This window comes from Pleurodeles waltl, chromosome 6 (assembly GCF_031143425.1).
Source record: "Pleurodeles waltl isolate 20211129_DDA chromosome 6, aPleWal1.hap1.20221129, whole genome shotgun sequence".
In the NCBI taxonomy this organism is placed as follows: Eukaryota; Metazoa; Chordata; class Amphibia; order Caudata; family Salamandridae; genus Pleurodeles; species Pleurodeles waltl.
In genome coordinates, this window is record NC_090445.1 from 1,708,851,774 (window position 1) to 1,708,870,367 (window position 18,594).

At 50.2% G+C, this 18,594-nt stretch overlaps 1 protein-coding gene across 1 annotated transcript in view; it reads right to left on the reverse strand.

Moving 5' to 3' along the window:
* Window positions 1-18,594, reverse strand: part of WDR46 (WD repeat domain 46) — a 66,467-nt gene that overhangs the window by 2,839 nt on the left and 45,034 nt on the right. Inside the window, exon 14 of the mRNA XM_069241886.1 lies at window positions 17,938-18,033. Within this exon, the coding sequence (XP_069097987.1) occupies window positions 17,938-18,033 (96 nt within the window). The remainder of the gene's footprint in view (window positions 1-17,937; window positions 18,034-18,594) is intronic.

Genomic DNA, 18,594 nt, shown 5'->3' on the forward strand with positions numbered 1-18,594 from the left:
CCCTTCTAACCGAGGCAGACCTCATAGAGCGACCACTGGGACGCCGTCAGGTTTCAGTGACTGACAAGTGGAGCAGCTGGAAGCGAGCATCTCCCGGGCAACGAAGAAGGCATATATAAAGCCTCTGGATTACTGACTGAATATATTTCACACCTAGCAACCACATCCTGGCACTAACAGCTACAGAGGTCCAGTGCAGTAGACCATGTGGCCGCACTACAAATCTGCAAAACGCGTCTATACATCTGGAAAGCTGAGAAGGCAACCTTGGCTCATAGTGCAAAGAAAAGGTTTCACTAAGATGGTTAAAGTCTCTGGGAGATTTAGTCCTCTCCGGATGAAACTTCAGAGCCCCACAATGTCAACAACGTCTCATCAGCAAGGTCCGCACAACACTGAGCTTGAAGAGGAAGGAGGAACAGTTCTGGGGTGGTGTTTAATGTCCTCATAGTATGTGAAGGAACAAAGGCTAAGTGATAACTTTGTGTCCCTTTGAAATACAGGGGGTGGTTCTCTGGCTGACAAACCCCAATGCTCGCCCACCCTCCTGAGAGAAGTAGTGTCAATGATGAGCACAGTCCACCAAATGAGGAGGCTGATCTCTTGAGGTGTCAGTGGTTCAAAGTTTGGCGCATGATGACCGCAAAATCAAATCACATTGAGAAAAGGGTACTGCAGTATTGTGATAAAAACTCTCATTTAGCAAATCCTGTCCACTGAGGGCACAACGGGATGAAGGAGTTTCCCCTGGAACCTACCAGAAGCCCTCTGCCTTTTAGGGCTCTCAACTGCTGTAGGAAGTTGGCTCTGTATGCACTATTTCAAAGTAAGGAATAGTATGCACAGAGTCCAAGGGTTCCCCTTAGAGGTGAGATAGTGGCAAAAAGAGATAATACTAATGCTCTATTTTGTGGTAGTGTGGTCGAGCAGTAGGCTTACCAAAGGAGTAGTGTTAAGCATTTGTTGTACATACACACAGGCAATAAATGAGGAACACACACTCAGAGACAAATCCAGCCAATAGGTTTTGTTATAGAAAAATATATTTTCTTAGTTTATTTTAAGAACCACAGGTTCAAATTCTACATGTAATATCTCATTTGAAAGGTATTGCAGGTAAGTACTTCAGGAACTTTAAATCATTACATTAGCATGTATACTTTGTACATAAAACACAATAAGCTGTTTTAAAAGTGGACACAGTGCAATTTTCACAGTTCCTGGGGGAGGTAAGTTTTTGTTAGTTTTGTCAGGTAAGTAAATCACTTACAAGTCTCAGGTTTGGGTCCAAGGTAGCCCACCGTTGGGGGTTCAGAGCAACCCCAAAGTTACCACACCAGCAGCTCAGGGCCGGTCAGGTGCAGAGGTCAAAGAGGTGCCCAAAACGCTTAGGCTGCAATGGAGAGAAGGGGGTGCCCCGGTTCCGGTCTGCCAGCAGGTAAGTACCCGCGTCTTCGGAGGGCAGACCAGGGGGGTTTTGTAGGGCACCGAGGGGGACACAAGTTCACACAAAAAGTACACCCTCAGCGGCACTGGGGCGGCCGGGTGCAGTGTAGAAACAAGCGTCGGGTTTTCAATGTAAATCAATGAGAGATCAAGGGATCTCTTCAGCGTTGCAGGCAGGCAAGGGGGGGGGGGCTCCTCGGGGTAGCCACCACCTGGGCAAGGGAGAGGGCCTCCTGGGGGTCACTCCTGCACAGGAATTCCGTTCCTTTCGGTGCTGGGGGCTGCGGGTGCAGAGTCTTTTCCAGCAATCGGGAAATGGAGTTCAGGCAGTCGCGGTCAGGGGGAGCCTCGGGATTCCCTCTGCAGGCGTCGCTGTGAGGGCTCAGGGGGGGACAACTTTGGTTACTCACGGTCTCGGAGTCGCCGGAGGGTCCTCCCTGAGGTGTTGGTTCTCCACCAGTCGAGTCGGGGTCGCCGGGTGCAGTGTTGCAAGTCTCACGCTTCTTGCGGGGAGTTGCAGGGGTCTTTAAGTCTGCTCCTTGAAACAAAGTTGCAGTCTTTTGGAGCAGTGCCGCTGTCCTCGGGAGTTTCTTGTCTTTCGTGAAGCAGGGCAGTCCTCAGAGGATTCAGAGGTCGCTGGTCCCTTGGAAAGCGTCGCTGGAGCAGGTTTCTTTGGAAGGCAGGAGACAAGCCGGTAGGACTGGGGCCAAAGCAGTTGGTGTCTTCTGTCCTTCCTCTGCAGGGGTTTTTCAGCTCGGCAGTCTTCTTCTTGTAGTTCCAGGAATCTAAATTCTTAGGTTCAGGGAAGCCCTTAAATACTAAATTTAAGGGCGTGTTTAGGTCTGGGGGGTTAGTAGCCAATGGCTACTAGCCCTGAGGGTGGGTACACCCTCTTTGTGCCTCCTCCCAAGGGGAGGGGGTCCCATCCCTAATCCTATTGGGATTTCTAAAAGTTAGAGTCACTTCAGCTCAAGACACCTTATGGGCTGTCCTGACTGGCCAGTGACTCCTCCTTGTTATTCTCATTATTTCCTCTGGCCTTGCCGCCAAAAGTGGGGGCCGTGGCCGGAGGGGGCGGGCAACTCCACTAGCTGGAGTGTCCTGCGGTGCTGGCACAAAGGGGTGAGCCTTTGAGGCTCACCGCCAGGTGTGACAGCTCCTGCCTGGGGGAGGTGTTAGCATCTCCACCCAGTGCAGGCTTTGTTACTGGCCTCAGAGTGACAAAGGCACTCTCCCCATGGGGCCAGCAACATGTCTCGGTTGTGGCAGGCTGCTGGAACTAGTCAGCCTACACAGATAGTCGGTTAAGGTTTCAGGGGGCACCTCTAAGGTGCCCTCTGGGGTGTATTTCACAATAAAATGTACACTGGCATCAGTGTGCATTTATTGTGCTGAGAAGTTTGATACCAAACTTCCCAGTTTTCAGTGTAGCCATTATGGTGCTGTGGAGTCCGTGTTTGACAGACTTCCAGACCCTATACTCTTATGGCTACCCTGCACTTACAATGTCTAAGGTTTGGCTTAGACACTGTAGGGGCACAGTACTCATGTACTGGTGCCCTCACCTATGGTATAGTGCACCCTGCCTTAGGGCTGTAAGGCCTATTAGAGGGGTGATTTATCTATACTGCATAGGCAGTGTGAGGTTGGCATGGCACCCTGAGGGGAGTGCCATGTCGACTTACTCGTTTTTGTTCTCACCGGCACACACAAGCTGACAAGCAGTGTGTCTGTGCTGAGTGAGGGGTCCCCATGGTGGCATAAGATATGCTGCAGCCCTAAGAGACCTTCCCTGGCATCAGGGCCCTTGGTACCAGGGGTACCAGTTACAAGGGACTTACCTGGATGCCAGGGTGTGCCAATTGTGGAATCAAAAGTACAGGTTAGGGAAAGAACACTGGTGCTGGGGCCTGGTTAGCAGGCCTCAGCACACTTTCAATTCAAAACATAGCATCAGCAAAGGCAAAAAGTCAGGGGGTAACCATGCCAAGGAGGCATTTCCTTACAACTGCTAATGCAAATGTCTGGATTTTCAGCTCCAAAGACTGATAACAGAATTCTGTCCATTTACTGTCGTACAACACTCTGCTTTCCCTGTAAGCACACTTGATCCTAAGACCTGCTCAGGAGACGAGCATGGCAAGAGAGCACTCTCTTAAGGAACCAAGCAGTAAAGTTGGTCCACAGAAGAGGGGATAATTAGTCCTTTCTGCTAGAACGAGGGGTCTGGGGGTGCTGGTGCTGAAGGCCTTGCATCATGGATGAAGGTCCATGACTCCATATGAGCACAGTCATGCTACTTTTTGAGGGGTAAGAAGGTGGTTCAGGGCAGTCAGTCATGAAGACCCCAGTCAGGGGAGCCCCCACCTCTACTCAACTCAAGAACCATGAAGGGTTTTGTCGATGTCCCCCACTAACAAGTGTTCACTATCTATTGAGGCCAGTGATATGGATTGCAAGCGTCTGACAAGATCATGCCCTTACACAATGGGGGGGGTGATGGGAAGACCGTCAAACTACGTTACTCAGAAACTTTGCATCTCACAACCTATACAAAACTAAATAAGATACTCTGAATTTTAGACCAGAAGCATTTCTTGCAGAGCACATAAATTCTCACACCAATTGAACTTTTCTTGACCTCATCCAAGAAACTGTTTTCGGGGACAGTCTAACACTGGGTTAGCAAAAACCCATCTCTGCCACGGCAGAGAGCAGCATCGGCATCTACTGTGCTAGATAAAACTTTTTACATAATAAAATCCCACCCCAGCCCTTGTGGAAAAGAATAAAAACAACTCCTGGCATGTTTCCCTACCATTCCGGCTGATCAAAGGCGCACAACTTAACAGGGGCATGAGCAGAGCACGCAGTCTGCCCAACACCAAACACCTAAGATGCTTCGAGGCACTCGAAGGCCTGTGCAATTCTCCAGATAAGTACGGAACACAGAAGGCCCTCTCCTCTAGAGAGGTTGATGAGCAACATTCACCGTTCCTCGCTTCAAGCTCATGAGCTTGAAGGTCACTGCTCTGGCAGGAAGACCCGAGATCAGGAAAGTCTTTCAGGGATCCACTCAGAAGTCATTTCAGAACCCACCAGCTCATGGCTGTCTGACGGCCTGCAGCCATCTTCAACCCTCTATCATGGCAGCTGAATCAAGCCTACCTGGGAAGAGATGCCTCAGGTCTATGTGTATCTGCTGCATGCTAAGGGACGCCACCTGGATCCAGGCAGCCGGTTATCTATTTCAAGCTTGGCGCAAAATCGTCTCCTGAATCTTTAAGGTCAACAGTAGGAACCTTCCAAACCAGTGGCATTGATTTTTCTTCAAAACACTCATGGTTACTATTTATGTAATATTCTGGATATGCTTTAAATTTCTATTCCAATTTCTGATATTTGGGAGTGACTTTCAGTTATCCTATCTCTGCCTGTATTTTCAGGCAGAAAGAACGTGTCTAAAAGTATCAGAAAAGAAGAGGGAATGCCTGGGTGAGTGAGGCAGGGCTATAATCACACAATGAGCTACCAGGCTATCCTCTGTAGTAACTCGCCCGAGATGCTGCCTGGACCGAGGAGTATGCACCAGCACACTCACTGGGCAGTGCAATGAGGCGGTCCGCCCAAGTCACTCACTCACTTTAAACCTGATACGTGAATGCAGCAATCAGATGTGTGCTGTTAGGTGCACAAATGACCAATGGAGGGAGGGGTTTGGGGGTGTAGGTGGACATCAGGACCCTGAAAGACTGTGGAGATGTGAGTACGCAGGACGTAGGATGAGACCCGGAGACCTTGACATCAGGACCCTGAAAGACTGGAGATGTGAGTACGCAGGATGAGACCTGGAGACCTTGACATCAGGACCCAGAAAGACTGTGAAGATGTGAGTGCGCAGGACGCAGGATGAGACCCGGAGACCTTGACATCAGGACCCAGAAAGACTGTGGAGATGTGAGTGCGCAGGAAGCAGGATGAGACCCGGAGACCTTGACATCAGGACCTTGAAAGACTGTGGAGATGTGAGTGCGCAGGACGCAGGATGAGACCCAGAGACCTTGACATCAGGACCCTGAAAGACTGGAGATGTGATTACGCAGGATGAGACCCGGAGACCTGGACATCAGGACCCAGAAAGACTGTGGAGATGTGAGTGCGCAGGACGCAGGATGAGACCCAGAGACCTTGACATCAGGACCTTGAAATACTGTGGAGATGTGAGTGCGCAGGACGAGACCCGGAGACCTTGACATGAGGACCCAGAAAGACTGTGAAGATGTGAGTGCACAGGACACAGGATGAGACCCGGAGACCTTGACATCAGAACCTAGAAAGACTGTGGAGATGTAAGTGCGCAGGACACAGGATGAGACCCAGAGATCTTGACATCAGGCCCCCGAAAGACTGGAGATGTGAGTGCGCAGGATGAGACCTGGAGAGCTTGACATCAGGACCCTGAAAGACTGGAGATGTGAGTACGCAGGATGAGACCCGGAGACCTTGACATCAGGACCCAGAAAGACTGTGGAGATGTGAGTGCGCAGGACTCAGGATGAGACCCGGAGACCTTGACATCAGGACCTTGAAAGACTGTGGAGAAATGAGTGCGCAGGATGAGACCCAAAGACCTTGACATCAGGACCTTGAAATACTGTGTAGATGTGAGTGCGCAGGACGCAGGATGAGACCCAGAGACCTTGACATCCGGACCTTGAAATACTGTGTAGATGTGAGTGCGCAGGACGCAGGATGAGACCCAGAGACCTTGACATCAGGACCCTGAAAGACTGGAGATGTGAGTACGCAGGATGAGACCCGGAGACCTTGACATCAGGACCTTGAAATACTGTGGAGATGTGAATGCTCAGGATGCAGGATAAGACCCAGAGACCTTTACATCAGGACCCAGAAAGACTGTGGAGATGCGAGTGCGCAGGACGCAGGATGAGACCCAGAGACCTTCACATCAGGACCCAGAAAGATTGTGGAGATGTGACTGCGCAGGACCCAGAAAGGCTGTGGAGATGTGATCGCGCAGGACACAGGATGAGACCCGGAGACCTTGACATCAGGACCCAGAAAGACTGTGAAGATGTGAGTGCACAGGACACAGGATGAGACCCGGAGACCTTGACATCAGAACCTAGAAAGACTGTGGAGATGTAAGTGCACAGGGCACAGGATGAGACCCAGAGACCTTGACATCAGGACCCAGAAAGACTGGAGATGCGAGTGCGCAGGATGAGACCCAGAGACCTTGACATCAGGACCCAGAAAGACTGGAGATGTGAGTGCGCAGGACACAGGATGAGACCCGGAGACCTTGACATCAGGACCCAGAAAGACTGGAGATGCCAGTGCGCAGGATGAGACCAGGAGACCTTGACATCAGGACCCAGAAAGACTGGAGATGCGAGTGCGCAGGATGAGACCAGGAGACCTTGACATCAGGACCCAGAAAGACTGTGGAGATGTGAGTACGCAGGATGAGACCTGGAGACCTTGACATCAGGACCCAGAAAGACTGTGGAGATGTGAGTGCACAGGACACAGGATGAGTCCCGGAGACCTTGACATCAGGACCCTGAAAGACTGTGGAGATGTAAGTGCGCAGGACACAGGATGAGACCCAGAGACCTTGACATCAGGACCCAGAAAGACTGTGAAGATGTGAGTGCGCAGGACGCAGGATGAGACCCGGAGACCTTGACATCAGGACCTTGAAAGACTGTGGAGATGTGAGTGCGCAGGACGCAGGATGAGACCCAGAGACCTTGACATCAGGACCCTGAAAGACTGGAGATGGGATTACGCAGGATGAGACCCGGAGACCTGGACATCAGGACCCAGAAAGACTGTGGAGATGTAAGTGCGCAGGACACAGGATGAGACCCGGAGACCTTGACATCAGGACCCAGAAAGACTGTGGAGATGTGAGTGCGCAGGACGCAGGATGAGACCCGGAGACCTTGACATCAGGACCTTGAAAGACTGTGGAGATGTGAGTGCGCAGGACGCAGGATGAGACCCAGAGACCTTGACATCAGGACCCTGAAAGACTGGAGATGGGATTACGCAGGATGAGACCCGGAGACCTGGACATCAGGACCCAGAAAGACTGTGGAGATGTGAGTGCGCAGGACGCAGGATGAGACCCAGAGACCTTGACATCAGGACCTTGAAATACTGTGGAGATGTGAGTGCACAGGACGCAGGATGAGACCCGGAGACCTTGACATGAGGACCCAGAAAGACTGTGAAGATGTGAGTGCACAGGACACAGGATGAGACCCGGAGACCTTGACATCAGAACCTAGAAAGACTGTGGAGATGTAAGTGCGCAGGACACAGGATGAGACCCAGAGATCTTGACATCAGGCCCCCGAAAGACTGGAGATGTGAGTGCGCAGGATGAGACCTGGAGAGCTTGACATCAGGACCCTGAAAGACTGGAGATGTGAGTACGCAGGATGAGACCCGGAGACCTTGACATCAGGACCCAGAAAGACTGTGGAGATGTGAGTGCGCAGGACTCAGGATGAGACCCGGAGACCTTGACATCAGGACCTTGAAAGACTGTGGAGAAATGAGTGCGCAGGACGCAGGATGAGACCCAAAGACCTTGACATCAGGACCTTGAAATACTGTGTAGATGTGAGTGCGCAGGACGCAGGATGAGACCCAGAGACCTTGACATCAGGACCTTGAAATACTGTGGAGATGTGACTGCGCAGGACGCAGGATAAGACCCAGAGACCTTGACATCAGGACCCTGAAAGACTGGAGATGTGAGTACGCAGGATGAGACCCGGAGACCTTGACATCAGGACCTTGAAATACTGTGGAGATGTGAATGCTCAGGATGCAGGATAAGACCCAGAGACCTTTACATCAGGACCCAGAAAGACTGTGGAGATGCGAGTGCGCAGGACGAGACCCAGAGACCTTCACATCAGGACCCAGAAAGATTGTGGAGATGTGACTGCGCAGGACCCAGAAAGACTGTGGAGATGTGACTGCGCAGGACACAGGATGAGACCCGGAGACCTTGACATCAGGACCCAGAAAGACTGTGAAGATGTGAGTGCACAGGACACAGGATGAGACCCGGAGACCTTGACATCAGAACCTAGAAAGACTGTGGAGATGTAAGTGCACAGGGCACAGGATGAGACCCAGAGATCTTGACATCAGGACCCAGAAAGACTGGAGATGCGAGTGCGCAGGATGAGACCCAGAGACCTTGACATCAGGACCCAGAAAGACTGGAGATGTGAGTGCGCAGGACACAGGATGAGACCCGGAGACCTTGACATCAGGACCCAGAAAGACTGGAGATGCGAGTGCGCAGGATGAGACCAGGAGACCTTGACATCAGGACCCAGAAAGACTGGAGATGCGAGTGCGCAGGATGAGACCAGGAGACCTTAACATCAGGACCCAGAAAGACTGTGGAGATGTGAGTACGCAGGATGAGACCTGGAGACCTTGACATCAGGACCCAGAAAGACTGTGGAGATGTGAGTGCACAGGACACAGGATGAGTCCCGGAGACCTTGACATCAGGACCCTGAAAGACTGTGGAGATGTAAGTGCGCAGGACACAGGATGAGACCCAGAGATCTTGACATCAGGACCCAGAAAGACTGTGGAGATGTGAGTGCACAGGACACAGGATGAGACCCAGAGACCTTGACATCAGAACCTAGAAAGACTGTGGAGATGTGAGTGCGCAGGACGCAGGATGAGACCCGGAGACCTTGACATCAGGACCCAGAAAGACTGGAGATGCGAGTGCGCAGGATGAGACCCGGAGACCTTGACATCAGGACCCAGAAAGACTGTGGAGATGTGAGTACGCAGGATGAGACCTGGAGACCTTGACATCAGGACCCAGAAAGACTGTGGAGATGTGAGTGCACAGGACACAGGATGAGTCCCGGAGACCTTGACATCAGGACCCTGAAAGACTGTGGAGATGTAAGTGCGCAGGACACAGGATGAGACCCAGAGATCTTGACATCAGGACCCAGAAAGACTGTGGAGATGTGAGTGCACAGGACACAGGATGAGACCCAGAGACCTTGACATCAGAACCTAGAAAGACTGTGGAGATGTGAGTGCGCAGGACGCAGGATGAGACCCGGAGACCTTGACATCAGGACCCAGAAAGACTGGAGATGCGAGTGCGCAGGATGAGACCCGGAGACATTGATATCAGAACCTAGAAAGACTGTGGAGATGTAAGTGCACAGGGCACAGGATGAGACCCAGAGACCTTGACATCAGGACCCAGAAAGACTGGAGATGCGAGTGCGCAGGATGAGACCCAGAGACCTTGACATCAGGACCCAGAAAGACTGGAGATGTGAGTGCGCAGGACACAGGATGAGACCCGGAGACCTTGACATCAGGACCCAGAAAGACTGGAGATGCGAGTGCGCAGGATGAGACCAGGAGACCTTGACATCAGGACCCAGAAAGACTGGAGATGCGAGTGCGCAGGATGAGACCAGGAGACCTTGACATCAGGACCCAGAAAGACTGTGGAGATGTGAGTACGCAGGATGAGACCTGGAGACCTTGACATCAGGACCCAGAAAGACTGTGGAGATGTGAGTGCACAGGACACAGGATGAGTCCCGGAGACCTTGACATCAGGACCCTGAAAGACTGTGGAGATGTAAGTGCGCAGGACACAGGATGAGACCCAGAGACCTTGACATCAGGACCCAGAAAGACTGTGGAGATGTGAGTGCACAGGACACAGGATGAGACCCAGAGACCTTGACATCAGAACCTAGAAAGACTGTGGAGATGTGAGTGCGCAGGACGCAGGATGAGACCCGGAGACCTTGACATCAGGACCCAGAAAGACTGGAGATGCGAGTGCGCAGGATGAGACCCGGAGACATTGACATCAGGACCCCAAACGACTGTGGAGCTGTGAGTGCGCAGGACACAGGATGAGACCCAGAGACCTTGACATCAGGACCCAGAAAGACTGGAGATGCGAGTGCGCAGGATGAGACCAGGAGACCTTGACATCAGGACCCAGAAAGACTGGAGATGCGAGTGCGCAGGATGAGACCAGGAGACCTTGACATTAGGACCCAGAAAGACTGTGGAGATGTGAGTACGCAGGCACAGGATGAGACACGGAGACATTGACATCAGGACCCCAAAAGACTGGAGATGTGAGTGCACAGGGCGCAGGATGAGACCTACAGACCTTGACATCAGGACCCTAAAAGACTGGAGATGTGAGTGCGCAGGATGCAGGACGAGACCTGGAGACCTTGACATCAGGACCCAGAAAGACTGGAGATTTGAGTGCGCAGGACGAGACCTGGAGACCTTGACATCAGGACCCAGAAAGTCTGTGGAGATGTGAGTGCAGAGGATGCAGGATGAAACCCAGAGACCTTGACATCAGGACCCAGAAATGGTAGCTGATGTGAGGAGTGCGAGAAGAAGGAAACTACATATTTCAGGAATGTTGAAAAAGGGTTCAGTGTGTGCTTTTTTTCATTAATTGCGACATTTGATTAGAGAAACATTAATAGCAGTCACCATCATATCCAAAGATTTCTATCCCATGCAAACATTACCTTCTTTTCCGCTAGAAAAATATTTCCAGTACACATGGACTGACTAGCCAAGACGCTCTCTCGAGTAGTAACAGGGACTGAGGGACCCAGAGAGACATCTAGCATTGCTCCAGTGAACTGAGTCAGCTGTGGTGGGATCAGCTCCACAATATGGCCACACTGTCGTTCCAGAAGTGACCTGTGCAGCCTCACCAAGCGAGGCAGGCCAAGTGCAATATGAAGGGAAGGACCCGTTTATATGGAAGAGGAAAGGAGGAAAAAACATTTTAACAGTGATCCATCACTTCTAATATGAAGCAGCCCACTTCTACCTCCTCAACATCTGCAACATTAGGTGACCAAACCCCCTCCTAAGTGGGCAAGCGACTCATACTCTTGCCTTGGTCTAGGGGACAACATCAGCACTACCAAAGCAAGCCAAACCCTTCACTCACCAGGTCAACACCTCCACCAACCTTCCAAACCCATGTCATGAGTCCAGAGTCTTCAGGCCTCCTTGTATCCAACCTCCCTGCACTAAGATACAAGTCTCCTGGACCTATGAGCTCCGCCTTCCTTCTAAGAAGGCAAGGCGGCCCTAAATGCTAACCTCATGGCACAAGGACCCCCATGAGCGACCACGACCACCAGGCACTCACAGGCACGTCCAGCCCTTCCCTCCTTCCCCACCTGGACACTAAAGACATTTATACCTGCAAGGTTTGTGAGATCCACAGTCCAGCGGCAGAGGGAGTGGGACATTCTCCCAACCTACAGGGACCCCGTTCTGGTGCTGCAAGGAAATATTTTCATAAGACGCTTCTGCAATGAGACCCAGAAGGGTCTTCGCAAAGAAGGGTAACATGTTTGTCCCTAGTCCCGCTGCAGTATGGAAGGCAATAGCTAGGAATTCTGATGAGCGGAGACCACCGTGCCTGGGGGGCTGGGGGGCTTCTGCCACATGCACAGGAGACAGTGCTCGCTGCTGCGAAGGGTCAGAGGAGCTCAGGGTCTGCGTGGACACCACACAGTAGATGTCTGTTTTACTAAACCCAGCGAGAAGACATCACTCCCTACAGACCTTACAGAAGATCCCTAAAGCCGCCTGAAGAATTGCGAAGGCCTCCTGTGCTTCACCGAGCAGACCCTGGAGATTCAGGGGGGTCTGTCAGTGAACCACAAACACCTCACGCCCAGTTCACCACACACGAAACCCGCAACATGGATTCCAGCTCCGAAGCAGAGCCTCAACTCTGCCGCAGCTTCCGGACAAGAGCTTTTAAATGTCTCCTTCACGCAGGAGGAACTAACTGAGCTGCTTATTTATGTGCTGAACTGCAATGCACAGCAGCACCTATATAGCACTCTCTTCACCTATATGGGCTGCTGCTGTGCTGGCTGCATGGGCTGCATGCTACACTGTGTATGACGCGCGGTTGGTCTTTGCTTTGATCCTAATTGGAAGTGTTTCCACGTCGTGTGTTATGGACAGAGGTGCAGTTATCATTTCATGGGAGCAGTCCTTAGCAGTCTGCTGAAGGTGTCTGGATGGATGAAGAAGATGAGAGATAGGAGAGCAGTTTATGGTTCAAAGTAACCCCACCCCACACCCCACTTCCTTTGCTGCTAGGCACAGGTCCATCCTAGGCCTCCACTCTTTGATGGCTGGGAGCTGCAGGCCTGGCCACCTCCAAGCAATGCCCCTTGTGCCAATGGAAGACCCTGATCAAGCTACAGCTTTTGATATATATAGTTGGGTGCCGCGTTCCCCACATTCCAAGTCGTACTATGGATGCACCCTTTGCAGTTGTAGGACTAGAATAAACCTAATTTCTCCCTGAATGTCTGGACGGTTCCGTGTAGTGTGATTAAAAAGGTACCCTGCACCCCACAGCCCTGCAGGCATTTACCATTGTTTGCTCTACCCAAGGTCATCGTCTGGGCGCGTATATCCTGTGCACAGTTTTAAATTGTACGAGTCTAAAGTTTGGTCGAATTGAGACCCTGCCACCTATATTTGTGATTGAGGACCCTTCCTGTTCTCCTTCCTCTAGTTCTCCCACATCGCTTTGTTATTGTGCTGTTAGCTCTCCCAGGTGTGTCGTGTGTTGGACATTAGGGTTATGTTGGGGTGGAACATAGACTTCTTCGTCAATTCTGTATCCACGAGTCTACATTCAAGTGGGGATCCCTTTACTAAGTACGAACGAGCTGTCTCTTTTCAGCGAGTGTAGCGCATGTTTAATGAGGCTGTGTCAGAATATCTTGTGATCACTCTTGAGATCATTCCTTTGTAATTTTGAGAATGGCTTGCTGTCTGACCTGCCCATATATCTCCCAGTGTCGAGGTTCCTAGAGTGTCCCAGCCATGAAGTCCCGTCTGCCTCCTACCCACAAGTGTCTTTGGTGGTGGGTTCCCTTTCAATTATACTTCTCTTGTGGGATCCACCACAACCTCACCACCACCTGTGGTAGTATCTTGGCTGTCCTCCATATAAACACATAAACATCCTTTCTTACTTAGGGCTTGTCTGGCAATCCTTAATCCTGTCTCTTTCAGTGGAACAGAGACTCTCTTGCTCACTGTTGCTAGTTGGGTGGCTGCATAGTCTCCTTACGGTTGGTGGCGCTATCCCTGGGGCAAATGTACTTTTTTTCTAAAGCTCTTTGAGTTATATAGGGGATTTTATGTTCCATATTGTGGATCTCCATATTGCATCCAATATTTTGAAAAAATCTGTCTGGTACTTCATAGGGCATATTCTGTAAGATGTGCAAGAATTGCTGTGGCCCCATCATATTGACGAGCGCAGCGAGACCAATCAGAGACGGGGAGTCCCGGGAACCTCAGTCTCCAACATCTTTGACAGGGGTTCAGACCATCCATGTAGAATTTATCGGATTCCCTTGACACCCAGATTCAGAGGTGTATGTGATTTTCCAACCTTGATGGGTTAAGGGAGACTTGGTGCTTGGCCCCATGTCTGCAGGGCATAAAACAAAACACTCTGTCCCAATTTATACAAAAGCCTGAAGAATTTCTATTGACATTGAACACTGATTTAAATAGTCACGAAATGCAAGCAGTCTGCGATATACAGCAGACTGAGATCTGCGAATAACAATATTGTCGATGTCACAGCACCACTGACACCCACTCGGTAATGCAATAAGAGTGGGGGCAGGGGATAGCCCCACTTCGGTCCCCTTCCTATCCAAAAGATCTCTAAGTGAGCACCATTCATCTCTGCTTAGGAAGTAGTGGACAACAGTCTGAGCCAGGACAAAAAAGAGGGTCCAAAGCCTATCCTTCCTGATACTGTGAACTGATATAGCTGTGCGACAGTCGAAAGCCTTGTGAGAGTCAAGCGACTCTGGGGCTAGAGCTCGTCTTACTCTCTACCCATGCCAAGTTGTTGTATAGTCCATGTAGGCTGAGCGCCATCGACCTCTGTGCCATAGATCCTGGTTGGTCGGAGGAATAAGTCTTGAGATAAATGGGACAGTCTGTTCAACAACACTTTGTGGCTGCTATTTTCATCTTGTACGCTCCACGAAATGGGGCAGAATAAGGACCAGTCCTCAGTATAGTTCCCAGTTTTGTGCATCAAGGCTATCAGGCTGTCCTTGTGTCTTGTGGCAGAATGCCTCTTTCCCTCCAGCCACAAACGTTTCACATTGGTAGAGCGACCACCGACACGATTGCTTGTTAAATTCCACCACCAGTAGGCCACAGTCCTGTCGGATGTTACCTCAGCGTATGTCTGCCATACTCTCTTCAGGGGAGTTAGCTGGTAGTGTTAATACAATTCATCTTTGCCTTCTACATCTGATGAGCAGAAGAGGAGGCAGGTTAAGAAGTGTGAGGATACATTCTGGAAGTGGTTTTTCTCCAGTAAGTCTGTAAACATTTCAGTTCAGTAGTTGTTCCACTGGTTTTTACATTAGTTTTGTTCTCTACTGCAGCTGTTTCAGTCAGCCATAAGATGTAGATGCAGCAAGAATGCGCGAGCACCTGAAGCACCTGAAAAACACATCCACTGCTGTTGGTGCGGACGTTTAATCTGAAGGTCCTTTGTCCCAAACGCAAGGCATTCTCTGGTGGCGGATCCGACTAACTCCAAACACCAGTCCAACTCTACTTGTCCACGTGAAACGAACACACACAAACTGATACGCAGTGATACAAAATGATTGCATCTTGAGGGCACTCAGTCGCCAGCTCTCGTACAACACGTCCTAAACAGGAAGTTTCAAAAGTGCTACGAAAAATTCAAGAAAGATTGAAACAGCTCTTTTCAAACAAGCAACTAGGGCTGAAATGTCAAAGTGGGATGGGTCATGGAAGAGCCACATTGTCCACTGTGCGATCTGTTTTAGCTGAAACAAGGCATCTGTGTTGAAGAGCAGACATCATATGGATGTGAGAGGAAGAGAAGAGACAGAGCCTCTTGACTTAGTCCCCTCCACTGGAAGTAACCAAAACATCATCAACAAGGATTCATCGGAACACAACAGCAGGTGTCAGTCATTTCTCACTTTTGGCGTCAACGATACTTGGAACTCTGGGCTTATCATGGTCCTTGTTTATCTTATGGACGTTTGTAGTCATAACCGTTCATATACGGCCATTTTCTGATAACGCTGTTGCGAGGGCTAGGGGTTGCCTCCGTGACTTTTTGACCCACGTGGTGTAACACTTGGCTTACCCTGGCCCATGACCTCAGGATATTGTTGAAATTTTTCAGAAGTTGCTTCTCCGACTTGTTTTGCATTGGAAACTGTAGCATCTTTAGCCTTGAAAAAGTGCTGTGGACGAAACATGTGTTGGCTGCTTCTTTTGAGAATATCATATGTATTATAACAGAAGATTGGGATGAATAAACAAATGGATTTGAGCAACTTGACCCTGTGCCTACGGGTACTTATGAAGGAGTTTACGGAAACACTTCATAGTGTGTGCTGCTTCAGTACCTTCTGCTTAAGCTGTCCGGACTGCCTTACAGACCTGAATCTTGCAACCTAGGTGGCTGGGTGCTGTTACCACGTGAGCTCCCCTCCAAGTATGCTTCTTAATCGCTTTTGGGACTCATTCACTCATTGTGTGGACTAATGTTACCCCATATGCTTTGCTGTCGGAATGTGCCAAAATTTAGCATAGCCACCCTTTTTTCTGATTGAACATTCCTCACATGGATGTTAGCAGCAACCTACAAACTGCAGCTGTCACTAGGGTATGAAGTGGCCACGAGTAGACATTTTCAACGCTTTAGAATTTTAAAACACCTAGCAATAAATACATGTGAATCGTTAGAAAAGTAGATGCGTTTAGGCCAGCATTCTGGTATACCCACTTAACATTAGTATCTCCCTAACGTAATATTCTTTGATGAATCTAAGACAACGGGAAAGGAGGCCCTTTACTTTCAGTTGTGCCAATATTTTGGTTCATCCTCTGGTGTCTTGTATGACGCTACAGGAGCCAAGGTCAGGGTCAGGGTCTTCCAATTCAAACTGGCATGTTATAAGAAACCTTCTTTCGAGATACCACTTTTTTCAGAAATTAGGTTAAAAGGTAGAGATGACAAAGTTCTAGGCTGGGTAAGTGTTTAGGCCCTGACTGCTTTGGCCAAGCAAGGCTAAAACAACTTTGTAAGATGGAGGGTTTTCAGCTCAGGACTAAGCCTGGGTGGAAAATGTTATTCTGCTCGCAGATTTGGCAGACTTTGGTGACTCCGCGTTACTCCTGTAACATGGCATTCCGGATCAAACTCTGCCAAAATCCACATGGCTTAAATTTTCCTCCTGCAAGGCTCCAGAAATGTGAGCTGGCGAGCAAAATTTGGCATGCGCTAGCGTGATTTCCAGTCACTAGGAGGACTTCTGGCAACATTTTCTAACATGGACTATTGCGGTCAGAGGGCTGCTTCTCAAGAAGCTTTTCTAATTGAGATGAAGCAAAATCAACCCGAATGGCCGCACGCTCTGGCACACCATGTGGCTCCATTTGCGATGATTATTCAGTGCAGAATTAGTTCCATTCGTTCTCACCCAGGGCACCCCCCCAAGATCCTGTGAGTCTTAACCTGCTGGTCTTAAGCTTTGGGACAGACCATCCTGCGGACTTGTGCGCAGGGACACTGATGGAGACGTTTAATCACAGGATGTCTATGTGGGGGAAATGTGGGCACTAGGTGCACTCCTTCCACGGCGACAAGCAGCCATCTTAGGTAGAGAGGGGGTACCACCAGATCCATAGGGGAGTCTGGGTCCTAGGTTTGTAATTAAAGTATAGTCGCAAAAGTGAATTCCATAATAAAACTCAGGAGTGTTTATGTAACTGGTGGGTCTATTACTTACCCAGCATAGCTGAGCTTTGGGACAGACTACCCCAATCTTCAATAATTTGGTGGCGGAGGCTAAAAAAAAAAAACGGTTCTAACAGTATGAACACAAGGGAAGGATTTTCCCAGACTTCAACAAAATGAAAAAAGGTGAACACAGAAGAGTTCTCAAATTGGCAACGTGACTAGCAGGAGCAAAGGACGTTGCTTAAGAGATCTATATAGGGGCCTGGGAGCAGAAGACTGAGCATCTATAGCGTGTGCTCTGTGAGTGCTTAAAGCCAGTTACAAGAGCAGGCTCCGTTGCTGCCTGTAGAAGTGAGCCCGAGGGGTCTGCAAGGATGGAGAGGAGGATGACAGAGCGCTGAAGATTATGGAGATCCAGGGACAACCAGTGCGAACAACTAACTCTCCTGCCATTTCCTTATCCATCATCTCTACATGCCAATATACGAGCACAAATCGACAAAGATGGAGAGAAGGGTCACGAGTCCCATAAAGACCACTGCCTGGCTGTCCCCGGTGCCCCGGAATGACTTTTGTGCAGCACTCACCAGCCGTTCCACTTTCTCCTGGTGCTTCTGCTCCATGGTCAGGAAGTCCACCTCGCCGAGCTTCAGAGGGTCCAGTGTGATGAGCTCTGGCTGCACCTATGAGAGATGAGGAAGAAGAGCGTGAGAAGAAGGACCTCGGCTGAGAAGGTGCGTCCCAACCCCAGACCAAGGCTGGACTGTTGCAATGTGGCCAGACTGCTACCTCGGCTAAGTGCACCTCACTCCCTACACTGATCCCCTGCCTTGAGGAGACCATGGTGCCACCACCCAGTAATGTGTTCAACTCCCCTGACTTATCGCTTCCCAGTTCACTGTACACTGCGATACCACTGAAGAGGGTATACTCGCCTCCATAACCCTTGCCACCCACTGTAGCCGCCACCAGGACACGGTGTGGACTCCTTAGACTAACATCTGCGTTGTCATACTCCAGATACCATTACAACAAGCTGGGCCCCCTCCCCAGTCCAACTCCTGCCTCCTGCACCAAAGGCCCTCACCACAGCCAAAGAACGGTGCCGTCCCTATCTTCACCAGGACATAAGGTCACCGCCTCCAGCACCATACTCCAACCACTATCCTGACAGTGTGCTCTGCTGCTCGGATGAACCGCTAAACTGAGTGGCATACACTTCCCTTCAGTAAACCCTGCTTGTG